The sequence below is a fragment of the Manis pentadactyla genome, chromosome 7 (genome assembly GCF_030020395.1).
Source record: "Manis pentadactyla isolate mManPen7 chromosome 7, mManPen7.hap1, whole genome shotgun sequence".
In the NCBI taxonomy this organism is placed as follows: domain Eukaryota; kingdom Metazoa; phylum Chordata; class Mammalia; order Pholidota; family Manidae; genus Manis; species Manis pentadactyla.
The window spans coordinates 25,751,404-25,770,947 of NC_080025.1; the positions used below are offsets into that span (position 1 = coordinate 25,751,404).

General features: G+C 36.6%; 1 protein-coding gene across 5 annotated transcripts in view; it reads left to right on the forward strand.

The window, feature by feature from the left end:
• Window positions 1–19,544, forward strand: part of NSD3 (nuclear receptor binding SET domain protein 3) — a 92,624-nt gene that overhangs the window by 13,978 nt on the left and 59,102 nt on the right. For 4 of the 5 annotated variants that reach the window (XM_036932182.2, XM_036932185.2, XM_036932186.2 and 1 more), the window contains exon 2: window positions 14,002–14,720. In XM_036932182.2, the coding sequence (XP_036788077.2) occupies window positions 14,046–14,720 (675 nt within the window). In that variant the 5' untranslated portion in view covers window positions 14,002–14,045. Of the gene's footprint in view, window positions 1–7,524; window positions 7,715–14,001; window positions 14,721–19,544 lie in introns of all 5 variants that reach the window. The other variant, XM_036932183.2, reaches the window with a different exon arrangement.

The following is a 19,544-nucleotide window of genomic DNA, read 5'->3' on the forward strand; positions in this document are numbered from 1 at the left end:
GAGTGCTCGGGAGTACTTCAGAGAAGCCTGTGTGCTCGTTTCCTGTTGCCTCTCTAACAAATGATGTCAAACTTAGTGGCTTAAACACTACAAAATTGAAAACACATATTTATGACCTTGCAGTTCTGGATGTCAGAAGTCTAACACAGGTCTCCCTGGGCTAAAAATCAAGGTGTTGGCAGGGCTGCATCCCTTCTGGAAGCTCTGGGGGAGAACCTAGGGGAGAATTGTCCTTCCCAGCTTCTAGAGACCACCTGCATTCCTTGGCTTTTGGCCCACTTCCTCTGTTTCCAAAGCCAGCATAGCGTCCTCCAGTCTCTCTGTGACTCTGACTCTTCTCCCTCCCCTTTTCACCTAAGGGATCCTTGTGGGTTACACTGGGCCCTCCTGCACAAACCAGGGTAATCTCTCATTGCAAGATCCTTAAACTAATCACATCTGCAAAGTCCCTTTTGCCATATGACATTCAGAGGTTTTAGAGATTGGGGTGTGGGCATTTGGTGGAGGGGGTCATTATTGTATCTGCCATATCCTCTCCACAAGTTGGGAGATGCTGGCTTTCATGCAATAGGACCGTTCTCTGAAGCAGTAAGCCTTGCCCTTTCTCAATACTACAGACAGCAGAAAAGTGGTTCAGTGGCTAGTGACAATATAGTACTTGGTCAAGAGTCCAGGTCATGAAGCAAACCTGGGTTTGACTCCTGGCTCTACCACTTTTTGTATATGTGACCTTGGACAAGCCACCTAACCTGGATGTTCTTCAGTTTCCACATCTGTAAAACGGAGATACTAGTATCTACTTTGCAGGGTGTTTCTGAGGATTAAATGAGAGAATACTTGTAAAGCACTTGGGACATTACATTGAAGTGCTCAAAAAACAACATTGTTTTACTTGAAGCTTCTTTAAAGTACTTTTCTTTTAAAAGTTAGGATTCTTATGTAAATTGAAATTTGGATCTATTCTGAGTTATTGCAGGGTTTTTTTTTGGTCAAAATTTTGAATACTGTATTTCATATTCAGAAGAACATCTGTACATATTAGTCATTTAAAAAGGTACAAACTGAGTATTTCCTTGGTTTATAATTAATGAATTGGATTATTTTCTTTTGATAAAAGCATATTAAAATTTTTGTATGTTCATTATAGAATCTACAAAGAAGCAAAAGGCAAAACAAAAAAAGAACAGAAGTCATCCATAATTCCATTCAGAGATAGTAAATTTTACATTTTAGTGAATGTCCTTTTAGGGCTGTGGTTCTAAACCCTGGGGCGATTTTGCCTTCCAAGTGGACTTTTGGCAATGTCTAGAGACACTTTTTACTGTTATTTCTGGCAGGTGGTTCTGCTGGCATCTAGTGGGAAGAAGAGGCCAGAATGCTGCAAACATCTCACACTGCCCAGGACCACCTACAACTAATTATCTGGCCCAAACTATTAGTAATACTGAAGTGGGAAAATCTTGTTTCAGAGTGTGAACTCGGTGGTAAATGTCTTTGCCTGCTTTGCTCATTCTCAGTCATGTATTTGAAATTTGGATCACTTTTTGATCAGTCCAGGTACTAACAACCAAATTTGATTTGCAAATTCACTCTTGGGAAATGTTAGTAATTTTAAAGATTAGTATAATAGAGCAGTTTTGATGAGGTTTCTGAAAAATGTTATACTTTGAAATTGCATAATTTTAGATTTTGAAATTGAGTTATTGCAAATACTAATGCAGTGATTTGAGACTGTGCTTTTTGACTGTATTTAAATAGCCAAAACATACTCTCTTCTATCTTCATTACTTGGTTGGAAATGAAAATTTAGTGAAACAGCCATTGTAATTTCCTTTTGTCTTTTCTGCCATCCCTATATTCATTCAGCAGCCTTTTCCCCTCATTCCCTGCGCTAGCCGTAGGTATCTAGCAATAAGCAAAGCGTAAAGGTACTCAGTACCTTTGCTAGAATTGGAGTAGTTTTGTTTGGTTGGTTTTTCCATGACTGAAGAAGGCACTGCTATCCTTTGCTTTGGAAATTTAAAATAAATATGAGCTTCAGAGATCTGAACACATTTAGGAATTCTCTGAACAAAGTTAGTTGGAGACACTTTAGATATAACTTGAGAATTCTAATATAAATTGATTTTGTGTTTAATACAGGTTTTGTATTAGTTCATAAATGATTCAAAAAAAGGAAAGTCATTTTATTAGAGTTCCAGATTCTTATGTTATACTTAGTGGTGATAATGTGACAGTTTCTCTTAGTCCCATTAGTACTGACTGCAAGGTTTTATACACCAAAACAAAGACAAAGCTTCGTTTCCTAAACAATCTACTGTTTTGGAAAATATTAACCCTACTATGTTAATAGTTTATGTATGCCTTTAGAATACTGGATTTGTGATAATGAGTTTCATATTAAATGTGGCTGTGTAAATGTTTAAAGTTCCCTGGGGAAAAAAAAGTTCCTTGTCATCCAGTGACCCTTGTGTATGATGTGTTTATATTCTCTATTTCCAGCACTTAGTAAGATATCTTCTACTCTAATTCTGACAAAACGATTAGTTGATAACATATAAGATTACTTAGTAAGTGTTGAAAAAGTTTATAAAAATAATTGGGGCAAATTTTGTTTTGTTGTGTTTTCCTCTTAGTAACACGGTTCCCTACTGCTTGCTTGGTTTTGTGTTGGTCATCCAAATAATCATAGTGCAGATACTTTATTCCCAACCTCTGTGGAAGGAAAAACCAGATCTGTACAGTCTGTTCCAAGTGTGTGCTCCTAACAAACAGCCCATGGCATTTCAGTTACACTAGTTACTTAAGGCTTGTTAGCTTACATTAAAGTTTTAAAGTTAATCCATTGGCCCCTGTTTAGAATTGATTTGTCTATTGATCATGTGCCAGGCACTGTAGTTGGCCTGGGGATTCAGAGACGAAACAGTCCCAACATAAATTTCCAGTCTTTCTTTATTCTCTGGCATGTACGATATTTTTATTTCTCTGAATTATGTAGTATGCTTAATTAAATGCTTATAGTTTGGTTTTGCAATATATCAAGAAATGCCCTTCTAATAATCTAGGTCATTTGGAAACTGTGAAAAATTTAAGAAACTGAGAAAGTTCTTAATGAAGTCCTTTCAGGTAACAACAGTTAGTGTAGGTCTTTGCAGAGGAGCACCTCTCCCTTCCTACAGGTTAGTAGGACTGCTTGTTTCCTAAGGCTGGAAATGTCTGAGGGCCCCTGCATCCTCTCTTTGTCCCCACATCCCACAGTTTCTTAACCTTGGGTGTTTTCCTTTGTCACCCAGGGCACTTGTCCCTTTCTGTCAGCAGGGATCTGGCTTGCTCATCATTTATCTCTAGGCCTCAGGACTAAACATAATATAGGTACTCATCGGTATGAAATGAATAAATGAATCTAACCAGGAGCAATTTCTGAGTCTTGCCTCTAGTATTTTCCCTTTATCCTTTATTGCTTTTTTTTCTACCGTAATAATATAACGGTACAGTTGCAGGACCCATGTCTGAATTTTCATCCCTACAACTGTAGTGCTTAGCCCAGTGTCTGGTAAATAGTAGGTGCTCAATAAATTCTTGTTTATTAGAGAAGCCTGTGTAGATTGGCATGGAGATAACCTGGCTGAAACATTTGGTCTCCTTCCCATTGCAGCAGCAGCAGGATAGGAAGGAGAAGCTGACACAGAACCTTGGCCCAAGTTGTCTCAGCCTACAAGGGCAATTAACAGACAGCAGCTGCCAACCAGAATTGATATAATGAACTATTTTACTATTGTTTCCTGCACAAGTGCTCTGAGACCGTGTTCTCTTACACACACACCCTTCCTTTAGGTCCAAACTGCCCTCTCCGGCTTATTCAGCGCTGGGATACAGTAAAGGTAGGATGTGTGCCAGCAGAAGAGGCTACTGAATCTGGCTTCAGAGGGTGTGTGCTGTGTGAGGTATGGTCTGAAAAAGCTCCTTGGAGTATTTAACACATCTGAATAGAATCTTAAAGGATGAGGGGCTGATGTGAGAAAAAATGCCAGAGTGGTGGGGAGAAAAGTGCAGCAGCAGGAGGGGAAGCGGGACAGGCGTCAAATTAGAAAGGTCTTCTGCTTTTCAGATTTCCTTCTAAGGCATGGAGAGCCATGGCAGGTTATTAAATTTGAGAGGTTTTTGTTTTTAAGGACTGTCAATGCTATAGAGAGCAGATCAGAGGTGGATGACTTTGGAAACAGGAAGAACAGTTTGAAAGTGGGTGCTCTAATCCAGGTCAGAAATGGTAAGGCTGAGCCAATGAACATAACAAAATATGGACAGACTCGGAAGAAAGTTGGAGGGTGGAACCCAGCCTTGTTTTATCCATTGCATTTATCTTCTTCCAGTCTGAGAGCTTGTCTTTTCACTTGTTAGTGTTGTCTTCTAGCACACAGTTCTTAAAATTATCAATTTTATTAATTCCTCTCTTTTGTACTCTTTATTGTTTAAAGAGTTTATTGCCTCCTTAAGTTCATAAAGTCCAACTCCACTTTTATGTTTTTGTTTTTAAAGTTTTTGCTTTACTTTTATATTTGGCCTCTAATGCCCCCTGGAATTGGCATATTATATGGTGAGGATCTGATTTTCCTTCTGTATGGATAAGCAGCTGTCCCAGTACCAGTCTCTGCATCTTCTGTCCCTTCCTCACTAAGCTGCTGTGCTACTTCTCTTAATGCCATATTCCCAGACAGGCTTTGGGTCTATGTCTAGGATCTCATTCTGTTTCATTGTCCCTTGCCAGTACCTCACCTTTTAATTATTGTAAATAATAATCAGTGTAAACCTCTTTATTTTAAGCACATTTAACTTGTATGTACAAACCAGTAATTCTTTGAATGGATATTATAGGTTTTATTGTTGAGAAACAAATGCAGAGGCTTTCTTGACTTCTTCTAGAGCATTCTTTTTTTTTCTGAGGTAGAAGTCACATAGCATACAGTTCATCCCCTTTAAAGCATACAATTCTGTGGTTTTTGGTATATTTACAAGGTTATGCAATGGTCACCACTAATTCAGAAAATTTTTGTCACCCCAAAAAGAGAGCCATACCCATTAACAGTCATCCTCCATTCCTTCCTCCTCCTGGCCCCTGGCAACCGCTAATCTGCTTTCTGTCTATGAATTTGCCTCTTCTGGACATTTCATCTTAATGGAACCATGTAGCCTTTTGTGACAGCATTCTTATTTAAAATGGCTATAATTGATAGATTAGCAGGGCATTCTAGAGGGATATGACTGTCTTTAAGAAAGTAGAACAAAAATGCCTTAGTGGGGAGAAAAAAGAAAATCTCACGATTATTCACTTGTTTTTATTGTTTAAGCATCAAATTCACATTTTGTTTCTCCTTCAGTATTGAAGACAGTGGCAAATCTCAGGCTTTTGCATGGTTGTGTAAGGAGTAAATGTCAGAGCAAATCCTGTTTCAGAAGTGTTCTGCTGATATATCCTGAGTTTATCATGGATGGAGTGAGACTACTTTGATTTAGATGAATGTTGTCAGAAGTCGTAAAAAATGGCATGGTTTGCTTTGTATCATGGTGGCTAAGTGGCTGAAATCACATGGAAATGTAAAGGGAATATATTCTCTCCTGAACTGTTTATTTTTTAAAGCAAGCAGATTTTCCAGTTTAACCCAGAAATTAGTCAGCAGCTTAGAGTGCTTGTAAAAAGGCTGCCTTGGAAAGTACCTTTAGGTCAAGATACCCAGATAAGGTTTACTAATATAGAACATTTATTTAACATAGTACAATGCTGTAAACCTTTTGTGTCACTTGGAGAATTGATGTTTTATTAGTATAATTGCTGAAAAATAGTTCAGAGAAGAAAATGTTTTCCCCTAAATCTTAAGAGTATTAAACTTTCAAAGAGTTAGCCTTAACCAGAATGGTAATAAACCTCTTTAAATGACCCAGGAGTTTGACCAGCAGTCTTTTCAAACCACATGATTTTAACATCCTCAAATTTTCATTAAAAAAGTCAAAAGTTAATATCTTGGCCTCAAAGTCTCAGGAGTCCAAGCATTTGCATTACCATGAGAATTTAACAAATTGTTTAAAAGAAAATGTCCAAATTTCAGACAGAAAAAATTTGTATCTGTCTCACTGTGGTTACAGCTATGGATAGCTATGGACAGCTGTATACATGGCTAACTATACTAACTGCGTAACACTTGGGTGCTGATAAAAGTACTTTATTTTGTGGATAAAATGATCTTATAATCTGATATGGTTTTTGTTCCCTCAGAGGATAAGATAAATGTTAAAGGCATGGAACATCTACTTCCATTTGTAGTTTTGTTTGTATTTCCTTGATAAAAATTTCAAGCAGGATCCATTTTGTTTGAAAGATTGATAGTGACTTGTGTAGTCACTGTACCAAATTCAGTTATTGCTTTTTGTTCGTAAAAGAGCTAGATTAGATGCTATCAATTCTAGCTGCTTTTAATGAATAAAAGGTAAACATTGTTCATTTCCTTTTGGGTGTTATAGAGGTGTGGTCAAGTTCTTAGAATCAAGTGATTGACTTTTTTTCTCTTTTTCCATAAACCTCACCCCCATTTTGTTACTTTGTGAGGGGCAGAGGAGTGAAATTAAAATGCAGAAAGGCTTACAAAGAAAGAGTATTGGTTTTTAATGTAATTTGCATCCCATTCATGATTAATAACTGCTTTTGTTTGCTGATTTTTAAAGGTGTATGTTTGGACTCCTTAAAAATGTTTATTTTCAAAAAAGAAAAATGTTTATCTCCTACTTCCAAAAAAGATGAATGGCTCACAGTCTTAAAAGAGATACAATAAAATAACGTACTTCTTTTTTTTAACAATATGCCTTTGGTTATTACATTGCTAACAAATAATTTTTTAAATTATGAAAACCAAAATGGCAATACTGAATTTATAACTTAGAGTCAAAGATCACTCTGATCATATAACTAAATTAAAATATGAATAAAACAGAACCAAAAAGAATGGAGTCTCTTAAAATCCTGGCATTAGGGGGTTTTTGGATTTTAGCATTCTTTGTATAGATTAAGCAAATTTTTTCAGGTTTTTACTTTGTAGTCTTTGGTTTTACCCTTGCAAGCCTATGTATTGAAAATAATGGACCATTTAAAAAACAATTTACTCCCCCTTCCCATATTCTTCTTGATGTAGATTTGGGGCAAAAAGTAGTAAAATGAAAATCTCCCTTCATGCTGGTCATTCAGACATCTTCACATTCTATCATTAAGTATGAATCATAGTTGAAGAAGTTTTTTGAGGGGGTGGTATGTGCGTCTAATTGCAAATACAGGATTGGATTTTCAAACGAGTGATCGTTCAGTTAGAAATCAGTACATAAATATGTTTGATAGCTTTTTCTTGTTACACCTCAAAGAGTGTATACTTAAGCTTGCCTTTATGGACTGCATGTCAATTTTTGCTTTTAAACAAAGTGACCCTCTAATATTTTAATGTTATATGTCTTAAAAAAAATTTTTTTTATAATGTTTTGCTGCAGAAATTGCCAAACAGTGAAAATTCCAGTTTTCAAAAATCAGCATAGCTGGTTCATTGCTGTAGACTGTCTGCATGCACTCCATTCCTGTTACTATAGAAACACGCATAGACTGGATTTATCATAAACCTTGAGAAATGTTCCTTGTAACAGTTCACATAAAGAAACATCTGGATCCCTTGTTTATCTTGAGGTAAAGGAAGACCACCCTCTTCTGTGTTGTGGAAATCGCATTATATTCCACTGTTTTCTTCAGCTGTAAAAATTCTAATGTTTTTGTACCAAGTATGCTGTGTATTTTAGTATGATTGATTGTAATTGCTGGAATAGGTTTGGAAAATAAAGGTTGATGTTCATGCCAATTCAATTAACTATTACTATGAAAACTGTATTTTGAGAACCTCTACATTCTAAATTTCAGATCTACCGTATTAACAGCACTATTATTTTAAATAGATATGCTTACATAGGATTTTTTTTTTTATATATCTTTTGGTCTTTTGATGGGTTAATAGAAATTTATTTGACTTCATGCCAGTCTCTTGGGGCTTTAAGCCTTTCAGAGCAGGTTAGTGCAGAACTAAGGAGAATCTCAAATTTTGCCAAGGAGATTACCCGAGGAGACTATAACTAGACTATAACTGCATTTATATTCTCTCGCTTTCTCTGTAGAAGGATACTCAACAACTTTTTAAAGCATTTCATTTATGTATAGTAACTCCCTTAAGTTTACACCATTCAGTTTAAAAGATTCATTAAACCCCCTCCTCTGAGCCTTTACTTTGGTTTCTGGGAACATGTGGATGAATAAATTCCTTCTCTTAAGAAAAGCATGAAAACAAACTGTTTCATGATTAATTCTAAGAGGCATGCATGGTGTATCTTAGGAACACAAAGGGAAGTTACTCAGACTAGCCTAGAGCTTAAGTGACTACTTCTTGGAAATGACTTTCTGAGCTCAAGATAGTTAAACGTCAAGCAAAAAAAAAAGTATGAAAGGATGTATTAGGCATAGGAGATAACATGAGAGAAGGCACAGTGTCGTGAAAGCATAGCATGTACAGTAACTCCCAGTAATTTAACATGACTTGTGGACCAAAGCAACTTGGAGATGGAGATAGAGCCTTGCTTGGAGGACTTATGTGCTTGGACTTTGGAGTCCATTTTATCATTCCTTTTCATAGTTCATGATATTTGTGTCCTGTTTAGGAAATCTTTGCCTAACCCAATATGGCATATTTTCTCCCATATTTTATTCTAGAAGTTTTATGGTTTTCACGTTAGCATTAGCTTAGGAACTAATTTTAGTTATTTTTCGTATATAATGTGAAGTAACGGTTGAGGTTCACTTTTTCCATACAGAAAGCCAGTCAGTTGTCCCAGCCCCATTTGTTGAAAATACTGTCCTTTCCACTTAAATTACCTTGGCACCTTGGTGAAAGATTAGTTGACTGTGTAACTATGGGTATCAGTATCTTATTTATTTTTTATTTTATACAATGATCAAAACATTTTCACCAAACATAGGATTAGTGAGTGAATTAAGTTATGTCATAGGCTGATATCCCCAGAAATCTGGTGTGTAAAAGGAGGTGTATAGTATAGGCCCTTTGAAGACAGGGACTTTCATTTATTAATTGAACAATATTGAGTGTCTAACATTGAATAAAACATACATGGTTGCCGCTCTTACAGAGCATGAAGCCAAGTGAAGAGACAGACAGTAAGAAAACAAACACATACTTATATAACATATGTTGTGATAAGGGCTATAAAGGAGAAAAAACAGGCTTCGTGGAGAGAAGGAGCCAGGGGACTTAAGAAGGCCTGAGAGCTGGAGGGTGTTGAGGTACTGGAGCAGCACGAAGAAAATCCAGATTGCAGACATGAAGTTGGCACATGTGATAGAATGGAAAGAATCGCGTTTGGCTGGGGTGCAGCGCTTGTTGCAGAGAGTGTTGGTAGGGGACTTTGGAAATGTAAACTGAAGCCTAACCCTGCAGGGGCTTGCTGGGCATGATAAGTAGTCTAAACTGTATTTGATCGCAGTGGGAAGGCACTGAAGGTTTTGGTCTTTTATTTTGCTTATTTTAGTAAACCATGTAACTACCATCTAGACCAATAAATTGAATATACCTAACAGCTCAAAAGCCTCCCTAATGGCCCCCTTTCAGTGTTTATAACCCCAGCCACATAAGCAACTACTCTTACAACTCTCTCCGTAGATTTAGTTTCAACTTTATCCTGTTTTTAAACCTTATATAAAATCACCATGTATACTACATAAATGGAACTATGTTTTCTGGCTTCCCTCCCTCAAAATGCCATTTGTGAGAGTCGTCCATGTTGTTGAGTGTACTAATTAGTTCCTTTCCTTTGCTGTGCTTTGAGTGTTAGTCACATGATTGGATTGGTTTTTGAAAGGTGACTGGTTGTTATATGGGGAAATAGTTTATAGAGAGGCAGGAGAAGCACAGAGACTGGGGTTGTTGCTATGGGATACACTAGGTGAGGAGCTTGGACTAGTGTGAAAAGCAAAAGGTGTGGAAAGACATGGACACATCTAAGTTATGTACGGTGAAGGTACAACTCAGGTGCTTATGATAGACTGGGTAAGAGTTGGAGTGAGGGAAAGGGATGGATCATGACTCAGGTGTCTGGCTTGGGCAGCTAATAAGTGGAGATTTCATTTTTTTTTTCATAGGAAGGACACATTTAAGTAGAATAAAAACAAAGTTTATTATGAGGTATTCTGAGACGTTGTGAGATACAAGAGAAGCAGTCAAACAGGAATTTGAATTACAGGTATGGGACAGATTGGGAAATGGGAAGTTTGAATAGTTTGTAGATTGTGATGCAGCTGCCATTTAAAGTACTATGTTGGATTGGTAGGAAAAAAGATTATAGAAAACCTTGAAAGGCATGGATGGGACTTGGTATAACATGGAGCTGTGGAGTGTCCTCGTATGGGAATAGACTTACTGAAGTTTGGTATGCTTCAGGAAAAAGAGGTGAGAAATATCTAGAAAATCAGTTGTCATAGTTCAGGATAAGGTGCTGAGGGCCTGGGCTGACATGAACATAGAGATCAAAGAACAAATCAGAGATATCAAAGGAAGAAATTACAAAATTTTTCAATGACTAGTTTTGTGGCTTAACAGAAAAGGAAAAACCAGTCACCCCTGAGCCTGAGGCTTCTCGCCTGATAAGCTAGAAAAATAGTGACAGTGATGACAAATCTGGGGTAGTCTGAAAAGAAAGCCGAGTAGGGGAAAGGACGGTACGTTCAGTTTGGACAGTGTGACTCTTAAGGTTATATGGTGCGGTAGTCTTTGGGTGGCTGGGCATTCTCTGGCAGTGGGATAACTGTGGAAAAGAGCCCAGTAGTAGAAGTCAGGAGGTTGATTCTTTTTCAGGCTCAGTCACATACAGCTTTGTACTTTTGGGAAATTCAGCATCTCAAACATTCAGTGTAGCTAATGCCGGCCTCACAGGATTGTTTTGAGGATCAAATAAGAATGCATATGAAAATATTCTGTAATTGTAAACTCCTGTATAATTATAAGATGGTACTGTTATTTCTTAATTGAAACTGAAATAAAGTTACTTGGTTCAAGGGCTAGAGAAGAAAAGGGTGAAATACTAAACTATGTTTGGAACTAAATCAAAACTATCAAAAACCTTAATCTCTGAATACATAGGCATGAAAACCTCTGTAGACTATACTTTGGGACACTAATCTGGAAACTGATCATGTATGTGACAGTTACGGGAACAAAAAATAACAGGTTTCATCTTGTCACATGTTAGTATTTAACTTGCCTTCAAGTTGGAAGTTTGAAGAACTTCTGAATCCCACCTGTATGGTTGCCCCATGTGTGTTTACACAATTTTAGAACATACCCTTCTTGGGTCTGAGCTATACATTTTTGACAAGGGTAAAACCAGGGTAATGTTTCAATTCTTAAATTATATATGAAGAATGATCTCTGACATTTATCAGTGTTATCAGTTGTGGTATGCTGGTTAGGATCACAGAGTTGGAAACCAGACTGCCTAGATTTGAATCCCAGCCCTGTCAGTTAATGACTAACCTTGTGCAGTTGAGCAAGTCATTTGACCTCTCTGTGCCTCTGTTTCCCCGTCTCTAATGGGAACTAGTACTACTACCTACCGGAAGGTTGTTGAGGATTAAATGTAGTACTGTATATAAAGCATTCAGAATGGTTTCTGGCACATACTAAGTGCTAGTTAAGTGTTAGTGGTGGTTATTATACAATGGTTTATTGTTATTTTGGCAGTGACCAAGGAATTAAGTACGTAAACAAAAGAAATGAATCCTCTCAGAACTTATAGCTAAGGGAAGTGGAAGTGGTATAGTGGTTAAACATAATGGGCGTTAGAGTCAGGCATGCTTAGATTCCAATTCTAATTCTGTCCCCTTTGCTTTGTGGTTTAAGCAGACTACCTAATCCCTCTGAAGCTTAGTTTTTTTTTTCCACTATGAACCAGGAGTTACAATACCTATCTTGTAGAGGTGTTATGGGAATTAAATGAGTTAATGTATAAAGTCCTTGGCCCAGAGTAACTTAAAAAAAAAAAGAGAGTGCTAACACTCCCACCCACCACCACCACTCCTGTATATATTTATATATAAAATTGTAAAAATATGGTGTATTCTGTGACTTGCTTATTCAACTTAACAATATACCCTACATCTCTTTCTACATTAGCATGTATAGATAATTTTTGGGCAGTATGGGCAGGCTGATTTCTGTAGGCTCTCATATTTATTTGTTTGCAATTTTAGACCTTCTAAAATTCTTTCTGTTTGCTACCAGCAGAATAAACAGCAGCTGTTTAATTAGAGCTGCCTTGAACAGTGTATTGTCAGCTTTTGTTTTTTCTCTTCCCTTTGCTGTTTTAGTTACTTTCTTTATCAATATGGTAAATCCTACTACAACCAAGACAGCAGACATTATTAATTGATCATAGACTTGAAGTGGGCTGAAACCTCAGAACCCTTCTTCACAGTATTCTAGGCAGCTACGATCAGTTCATCAGACTTGATACAGTAGTGAAATCCTCCCTGCCTAGGAGCTTTCTAGAATAAATTTTTATGGAGGTATCAAAATAATGTCTAGACTGTCCATTAATCCTTTGTCTGGAGATGTGGGCCTGTCAAATCTTATGACAAAGCAGATTAGTCTTAGAGCATTTCCTAATAGATGATTATAACATTGTTACATAATATGGGCATCTGTAGACACCTTAGATGAGGTGCAGTAATTGTAAGAGTTTAAAGCCATGACTGTGATGCAGAGATCTTTCTTGATAGTGCAGTGACCTGACCAAGAATGTGTATCAGAATCAGCTGGGATGTGGTCTTAAAATTGTTATGCTCTAGACCTTCCCCACATTTATTGACTCAGATTCATCAGTATGTAGATCTTGATATGTGCATTTTGTACAAGCACACCAGTGATTCTGCTATATGTGTACCTGGTCAAAAACAACCTGATACTGGCAAGATTGCAGAGCATCAGGCATCATCACATCCTACTGCTGTGTGTATAAATTGATAGAGTACAGCCTATAGAACAGTTTTGCAGTATCTCAAAAAATTTTAAATATGTCCTGTATATGCACAGAGATAGAATTTCAAGTTTCCTGTAGACATGTTTATAATATCAAACAATTGTGAGCCACTAAATGATTGTCAGTACCCAAGTGGTTAAATACATTTGGTAGATACCACTGTTACTGTACAACCATTTAAAGAAGGAAGTATGTGTAAAAATTATCTATACATGCTAATGTAAAAAGAGATGTAGGGTACATTGTCAAGTTGAATAAGCAAGTCACAGAATACATCATATTTTTACAATTGTATATGTAAATACATACAGAAAAATTTGGAAGTACACTCATTTACAGTGCTTTTCCATGACATTAAAAAATAGAAATGATGGAGGAGAAGAAGAATAAGCCTTTTTGCTTTTGTATTTAAAATATTTGCAGGAAGATTTTATTTTTGTAATAGCAAAAAGAACCACTGGACAAAACATGAATGATTTAAAGGAGACTCATGAAACCTAATTTACATGTGTCAGAACACTGCTTATTTTGTAAATACCAGTTTTAACCTGAGATGTACAATCTCTAACTTGAGAAACAGAAAGGAATGCCAAAACTATTTTGCATGTTTTCAGAGCATAAAATTTTGTAACTACAGTTATTGTGAAAGTAATCGAGTTTCAAACAGATAAGCATTTAAGATAAGTCTCTGCCTTAGATCAGCATTATCCGGGCTACCTGTTTTAAAAATATTTAGTGTTTGTGCTCCCTGGATATGAAAATAGTGCTCAGGATATTTCAGTTCAGTCCTTTTGCAATTTGTTAATCTCTAGCCTGTGAGGATTTTAACACTTTTTTTTTCTTTTTTTTAACACTTTTTAATCTCCTCTTTTAAAATTTTAGGCCCTATGAGAGAAAGGGAAAGTTAAGGATGCTGGAGCAGAACAATGGATTTCTCTTTCTCTTTCATGCAAGGGATCATGGGAAACACAATTCAGCAACCACCTCAACTCATTGACTCAGCCAACATCCGTCAGGAGGATGCCTTTGATAACAACAGTGACATTGTTGAAGATGGTGGCCAGACACCATATGAACCTACCTTGCAGCAAGGCTTTCCATACCCACCTACAGCAGAGGATCTTCCTCCGGTCACAAATGGCTATCCATCCTCAATCAGCATGTATGAAACTCAGACCAAATACCAGTCATATAATCAGTATCCCAATGGGTCAGCCAATGGCTTTGGTGCAGTTAGAAACTTTAGCCCTGCTGACTATTACCATTCAGAAATTCCAAACACAAGACCACATGAAATTCTGGAAAAACCTTCTCCTCCACAGCCACCACCTCCTCCTTCGGTACCACAAACTGTGATTCCAAAGAAGACTGGCTCACCTGAAATTAAACTAAAAATAACCAAAACTATCCAGAATGGCAGGGAATTGTTTGAATCTTCCCTTTGTGGAGACCTTTTAAATGAAGTACAGGCAAGCGAGCACACAAAGTCAAAGCATGAAAGCAGAAAAGAAAAGAGGAAAAAAAGCAACAAGCATGACTCATCTAGATCTGAAGAGCGCAAGTCACACAAAATCCCCAAATTAGAACCAGAGGAACAAAATGTAAGTTGAAACATCTTTTTGAAAAATTTTGTAATATTTCACATTTACTGGAAGTCCAAGAGATTTTTTTCAGCTTTTATCTCTTCAAATATAAATATTTCTGATAACTTCTTCTTAATCTCTAGCAAAGAGCTTGGGATATTATAATGGGTGCTCAATAAAAATCTGTTAAGTGAATAGACATCATTAGAATGAAGACATACTTTTAAAACATGTGACACTAGAATCTTCATATGTTTCTTTGTCTAACAGCCTTATTTTTGCTCATAATAAACTTGTGTTTTCTAAAGATGAAAGGGAAAGATGAAGAGAAAAGGTTAATTATATTGGTTTTTCATTATTTTAGACCAACTTCTGCTGGTAGAGCTTAAATTTAACACTGATTACTAGTGTGTTTGCTACAAAATAACCTGAAGAGGAACTTTATTAAATTTCATTCAAATTGAAGTTAGTATTCCTATATATTGGCTAGAAATTCAGATGGAGTTTTTATAAAAATCATCTTTCATAGGTGACTTAAGACACATGCTGAATTTTTTAATATCTCTGAGGTTTCAGTATGAATTTTCTTCATAATAATAGGTATGTAACAAATCAATTCTAGCTTGAATAAAGAGTGGTTAGTTAGTTTTCTAATACATGGTATGAATTGATGTTTCCCAGACACTGATTTGGAAAAAAATGAGCATTTATTTTTGTAACGCTAGTCTGCTTTTATATCCATTATGCCTGAATAAGTTAATTTGTTATCCTCTGTTCAAAGAAATGTTTACTTCGTGCCATCTCACCTTTTCCTTGGTGGCTGAGTTTCAGTACTTCATACAACTCAAATGTGATCTTTCTGAAGAAAAAGGTCACACTGGTTCTGGACTCTTACAAGTCCCAGTGTGATATCTGAATATGTTTTTTTCATTTTTCTACGGTTTTCTTATTTATTCACCTAACAAATACGATTGAGTACCAACTGTGTGCTAGCCACTTTTCTAAGAATTGAAAGTAGGTCAATGAATGGAAAGTAAAGAGACCTGTTTTCAGGGTGCTTCTGTTCTAGTAAGAAGAACCAGAAAATACATACATACACGTGCATTTGTAAAATGAAGACTTTGAAACTAAATGGTCTGAAATGCCTTTTGATGTCTTATTAAAGACCTTCTGCAGAACTTAACTCAGACTTAGCAGCATCTTATACTAACTGTTGTGAAGTAAATGAATAAATGGAAGAGGAGAAGTTACCTTTTTGCACTCCAGGTACATTCACTGTAGCAGTTCTTTCCTAGACCTGCAGTGAAAAGATGTGTGATGCACTGTGACTCTTGGGAATCACAAAAATGCTTGAGACCTGAATTTGGTTTTAGCTTCGTCCCTGAGAACTGTTTTGCTGGCCTGTCTTGCTTTTGCTCTGAGAATCTGGCAAATAGAAGAATATTCAGTTTTACTTATTAGTGTAGCCTTTTTGCCTTTATTAATAAAGTGAGTTAAAAATATATCTCAAAATAGAATCGGGCTGTAAGCAGAGGCAGGATAAGACGTCTGTTTATTTTGTTTGACTTTTTGCTGTATTAGAATCTAGGAAAAATTCAATGCAATAATATTTCTAGTAATCACTTTGCAATGAGATTTTAAAGCCAATTCTGTCTTTGTTGCTTCATCTCCAATGCCTGTCCTTTTATATCACTTCAGCCTTCAGTTATATCTAGGATTAGAATGGTTAAATATAATTTAAGAGTTTTAGTTTATTTTGTTTTTTAGTAAATCATGCCCATAACTTAGTTATTTTGTTATTTAGTATCTTATATTTTGTGGTAAAGGAACGTCAACTTGACTGACGGTACAGATGTAGGTAGTGGCATTGATTGCACTAAATAGTACCAAGACCATTTCCCAAAAGTTGAGTTGTGGGGAAAAATCCAGGTTTTCTTTGTTTTTCCCTCTCTCCCTGTCCGTTATTTCCTCCTGCCCCCTTTCTCCCTCCCCTGACATCTTCTCTCCCTCTTTTTCCCTTCCCTCCTCTCTTTTCTTTCAAAGAGCTAAGTTCTTGTTAGTTGAATTTGGATTAACTAAACTTTTATCACACATGGAGGGGACAGTTATAAGCTTATGAGATGGATGTCATCAAAGTTGTATGCTATTCTGACAATAGAACTTTAAAGCTAGAGGCCCCAAGGCTCTTGCTTTTTGTTAGTGCTGTGCTTTTGCTAAACTATACGGATGACTAATGATGTGCACAAATGAATCTGTTTTTTAACCTTGTATGTTTTTAGTTGAATTTCCTTAACTTGAACAACAACTAAAATTTGCGTCCTTCAGGACACTTTTTTTTGAGTGTTTTAATTTTTGAAACCTTTGTTCCTCCAAGTCATCACTAGGGTCACAATGGGTTCAATCCCTTGACTTCTAGCATTGTAGAGGACTCAGAAGTAAAAGGGAAGCCCAAGTAAGAGCCTGCTGAGCCACTGGACGGCTCCCCTCCCCCAGATTCCTCAGGGCAGCATAACGAGAACTCTGTGCCTGGAGAAAACGTTTGAAATGATTGTCCTCAAGCTGGATTTGCTTTTGTATATGTACTTTTTCCTGAAAGTCCCACTCATAGGTTCTTTTTTGAGCAAACAAAATCTCATCTAAAACAATACACTTCCTGATTTCACTCACTACTATATTTTTTTCTTACTTGATCTGCAAGTGTTTCCTTCTAATTCTGATCTGTTTGGCCTTCTAAAGAGTGGCTGTTACTTGGAACAACCTAAGTATATCTTCTCAACAATGAAAATGTGCCCAAACATCTAGGCAGCAGGAGACCTGAGATCACTACTGAGATTGTATATTTTATAAAGCTGCCTTAGCTGTTTTTCCTCCCACCAAATTAGAAGCATGTGGAAATGTTTCTGCCTCTCTTCCTCCTTGGCAGGTGTAATGCCTCAGGCATGTGAGTGAGGCCCTGTTCAAACATTGGTCTTTCACCAGCCACCTCAGTGGGCTTATGCACTAAGAGTAGTCTCATTAACTCTTAGCTCGCCATTTTCATTTACAAAAAGTCAAATAGCTGGTCCCGTCCCTTGGCACTAAGTTAGAGATTATATTTGGTTTTCTGGCCTCAGAGTAGTAGGTATTACAATTCTCAGGAGCTGTTCACAGTTCTTTTTAATACAGATATTTTAGTTTTTAAGATTGCAAACTTAGGCAGTTATTCAAAAAGTAAAAGAAAAAATGCACAAATTTATTGCCTTTAAAGTATTCTTTCTAAAATGTTTACATAAGTTTTTGGTTCTTGTAGAGAACATGATTTTGCTTAACGTTTTGAAAATTTTTAGGGGCTTGGGATTATGCCAGGTTTGATGCATATTATTCATCTTAGTAAATCTCTTGGGTTTTAATAAAAATGCTAGACCAAATTTTGAAGAAGGAATATTTAGGATAATGTAATTTTATTTCAGCTGCTCTTTTAATGTATTTTCTTTTTTCCTGTTTAAGAAACTTGATTCTTCCCTGGAATATAGGTCTTTCCATGTGGAATCAACTAAAAATGTAAAAAAATGGCATAAAACCATAAGTTTAAAATTAACTAGAACACTAAGGAGAGCTGTCATCTTTTTGTGATGCTTTCTCTTCCTAAAGCAAACTGTTGTGCCAAAAAACGTATCTTCTATCCTTAACTTGATTTCAATCTCTTTCAAGCTATCTATCCTTAGAACAACTGAAGGAAAATGGATTTCATACCTGGAAGTATTCTGTTGGCATTTTGTGACTCCTTGTTTTTCTTGACTCCTAAGCATTTAACTTCCATTGACCATTTTATCTTAAACTTCTTCCCATCTTAATTGATGTTTGTGCTGCTATGCTTATCTCTTAGTTTATCCTCTTACTTTTCAAGCTCAAGTCGTAGATGTCTAAATGCCTACTAGACATGTCTCTGTTCATGTGTTAGCGCATTGTACAGTGTGTATTCCTTTTCAATCATTGCAGCATCCTATCTGACTTCTCTTTTATTTACATAGTCTTGAAGGCTTAGAATAAATCTTCCTGGGCTTATTCCTCTCCCTTGCCATTTCTTTCCTCTTAAAATGATTGTGTAAAAGATTTCAGTTCTATGAAAGTGATTTTTACAGTCCTTCAAGCCAGCCTGAATGAAAAACAGTCTGGAACAAACCAAAAAATCAAAAAAGATACAGCATTTAAATCATAAATCGAGAAAGGGAAAATGTTAATGGGCTTCAGACCAGTTCTTACAATAGTAACATTCTGTTGGTTGGCAAAGATTAGTCACTCCTTGTATGTCTGCCCTCAAAAAGAGTTACAGAGATACCTTACACCCAGACATCATGAAGACTGAATGTGTGGAGGAGGATGACTCGCTGTCTTGGCTGCCTATGTGCTTCCTCAAGTGGCCCTGTCTTCCTGCTGTAGCTTGAGAATGAGAAGCTGAGGTGAAGGCTTAAGCTACATCTGTAGACTGAAGTGAAGCCACCAGATGGGACTATGCAAATGTGGGCAGTATTTCTAACCTGCTTTATTATTACACTAGTGATCAGCAAACAGTTTTTCATTTGAACATAGATTTTTCTTTGCTTGCCCACTGAGTGTGTCCTGTTAGATGAGATATTCATGCATCTTGCAGATGCATCTGCCAGAGCTAATTTTGTGCCCATCAACAAGTTGCCACTATCTTCTTTCACCTGGACTATTTCTTATATATTTAGTAACTTCCTAATTAAACATTCTGCTTCCTCTCTTACTCCCTTCCTGAATATTCTCTACATAATAGCTAGCACGATCTTTTTAAAACAAATTGATGCTTATTTCTTCTCTAATCCTCTTCAGTGGCTTTTC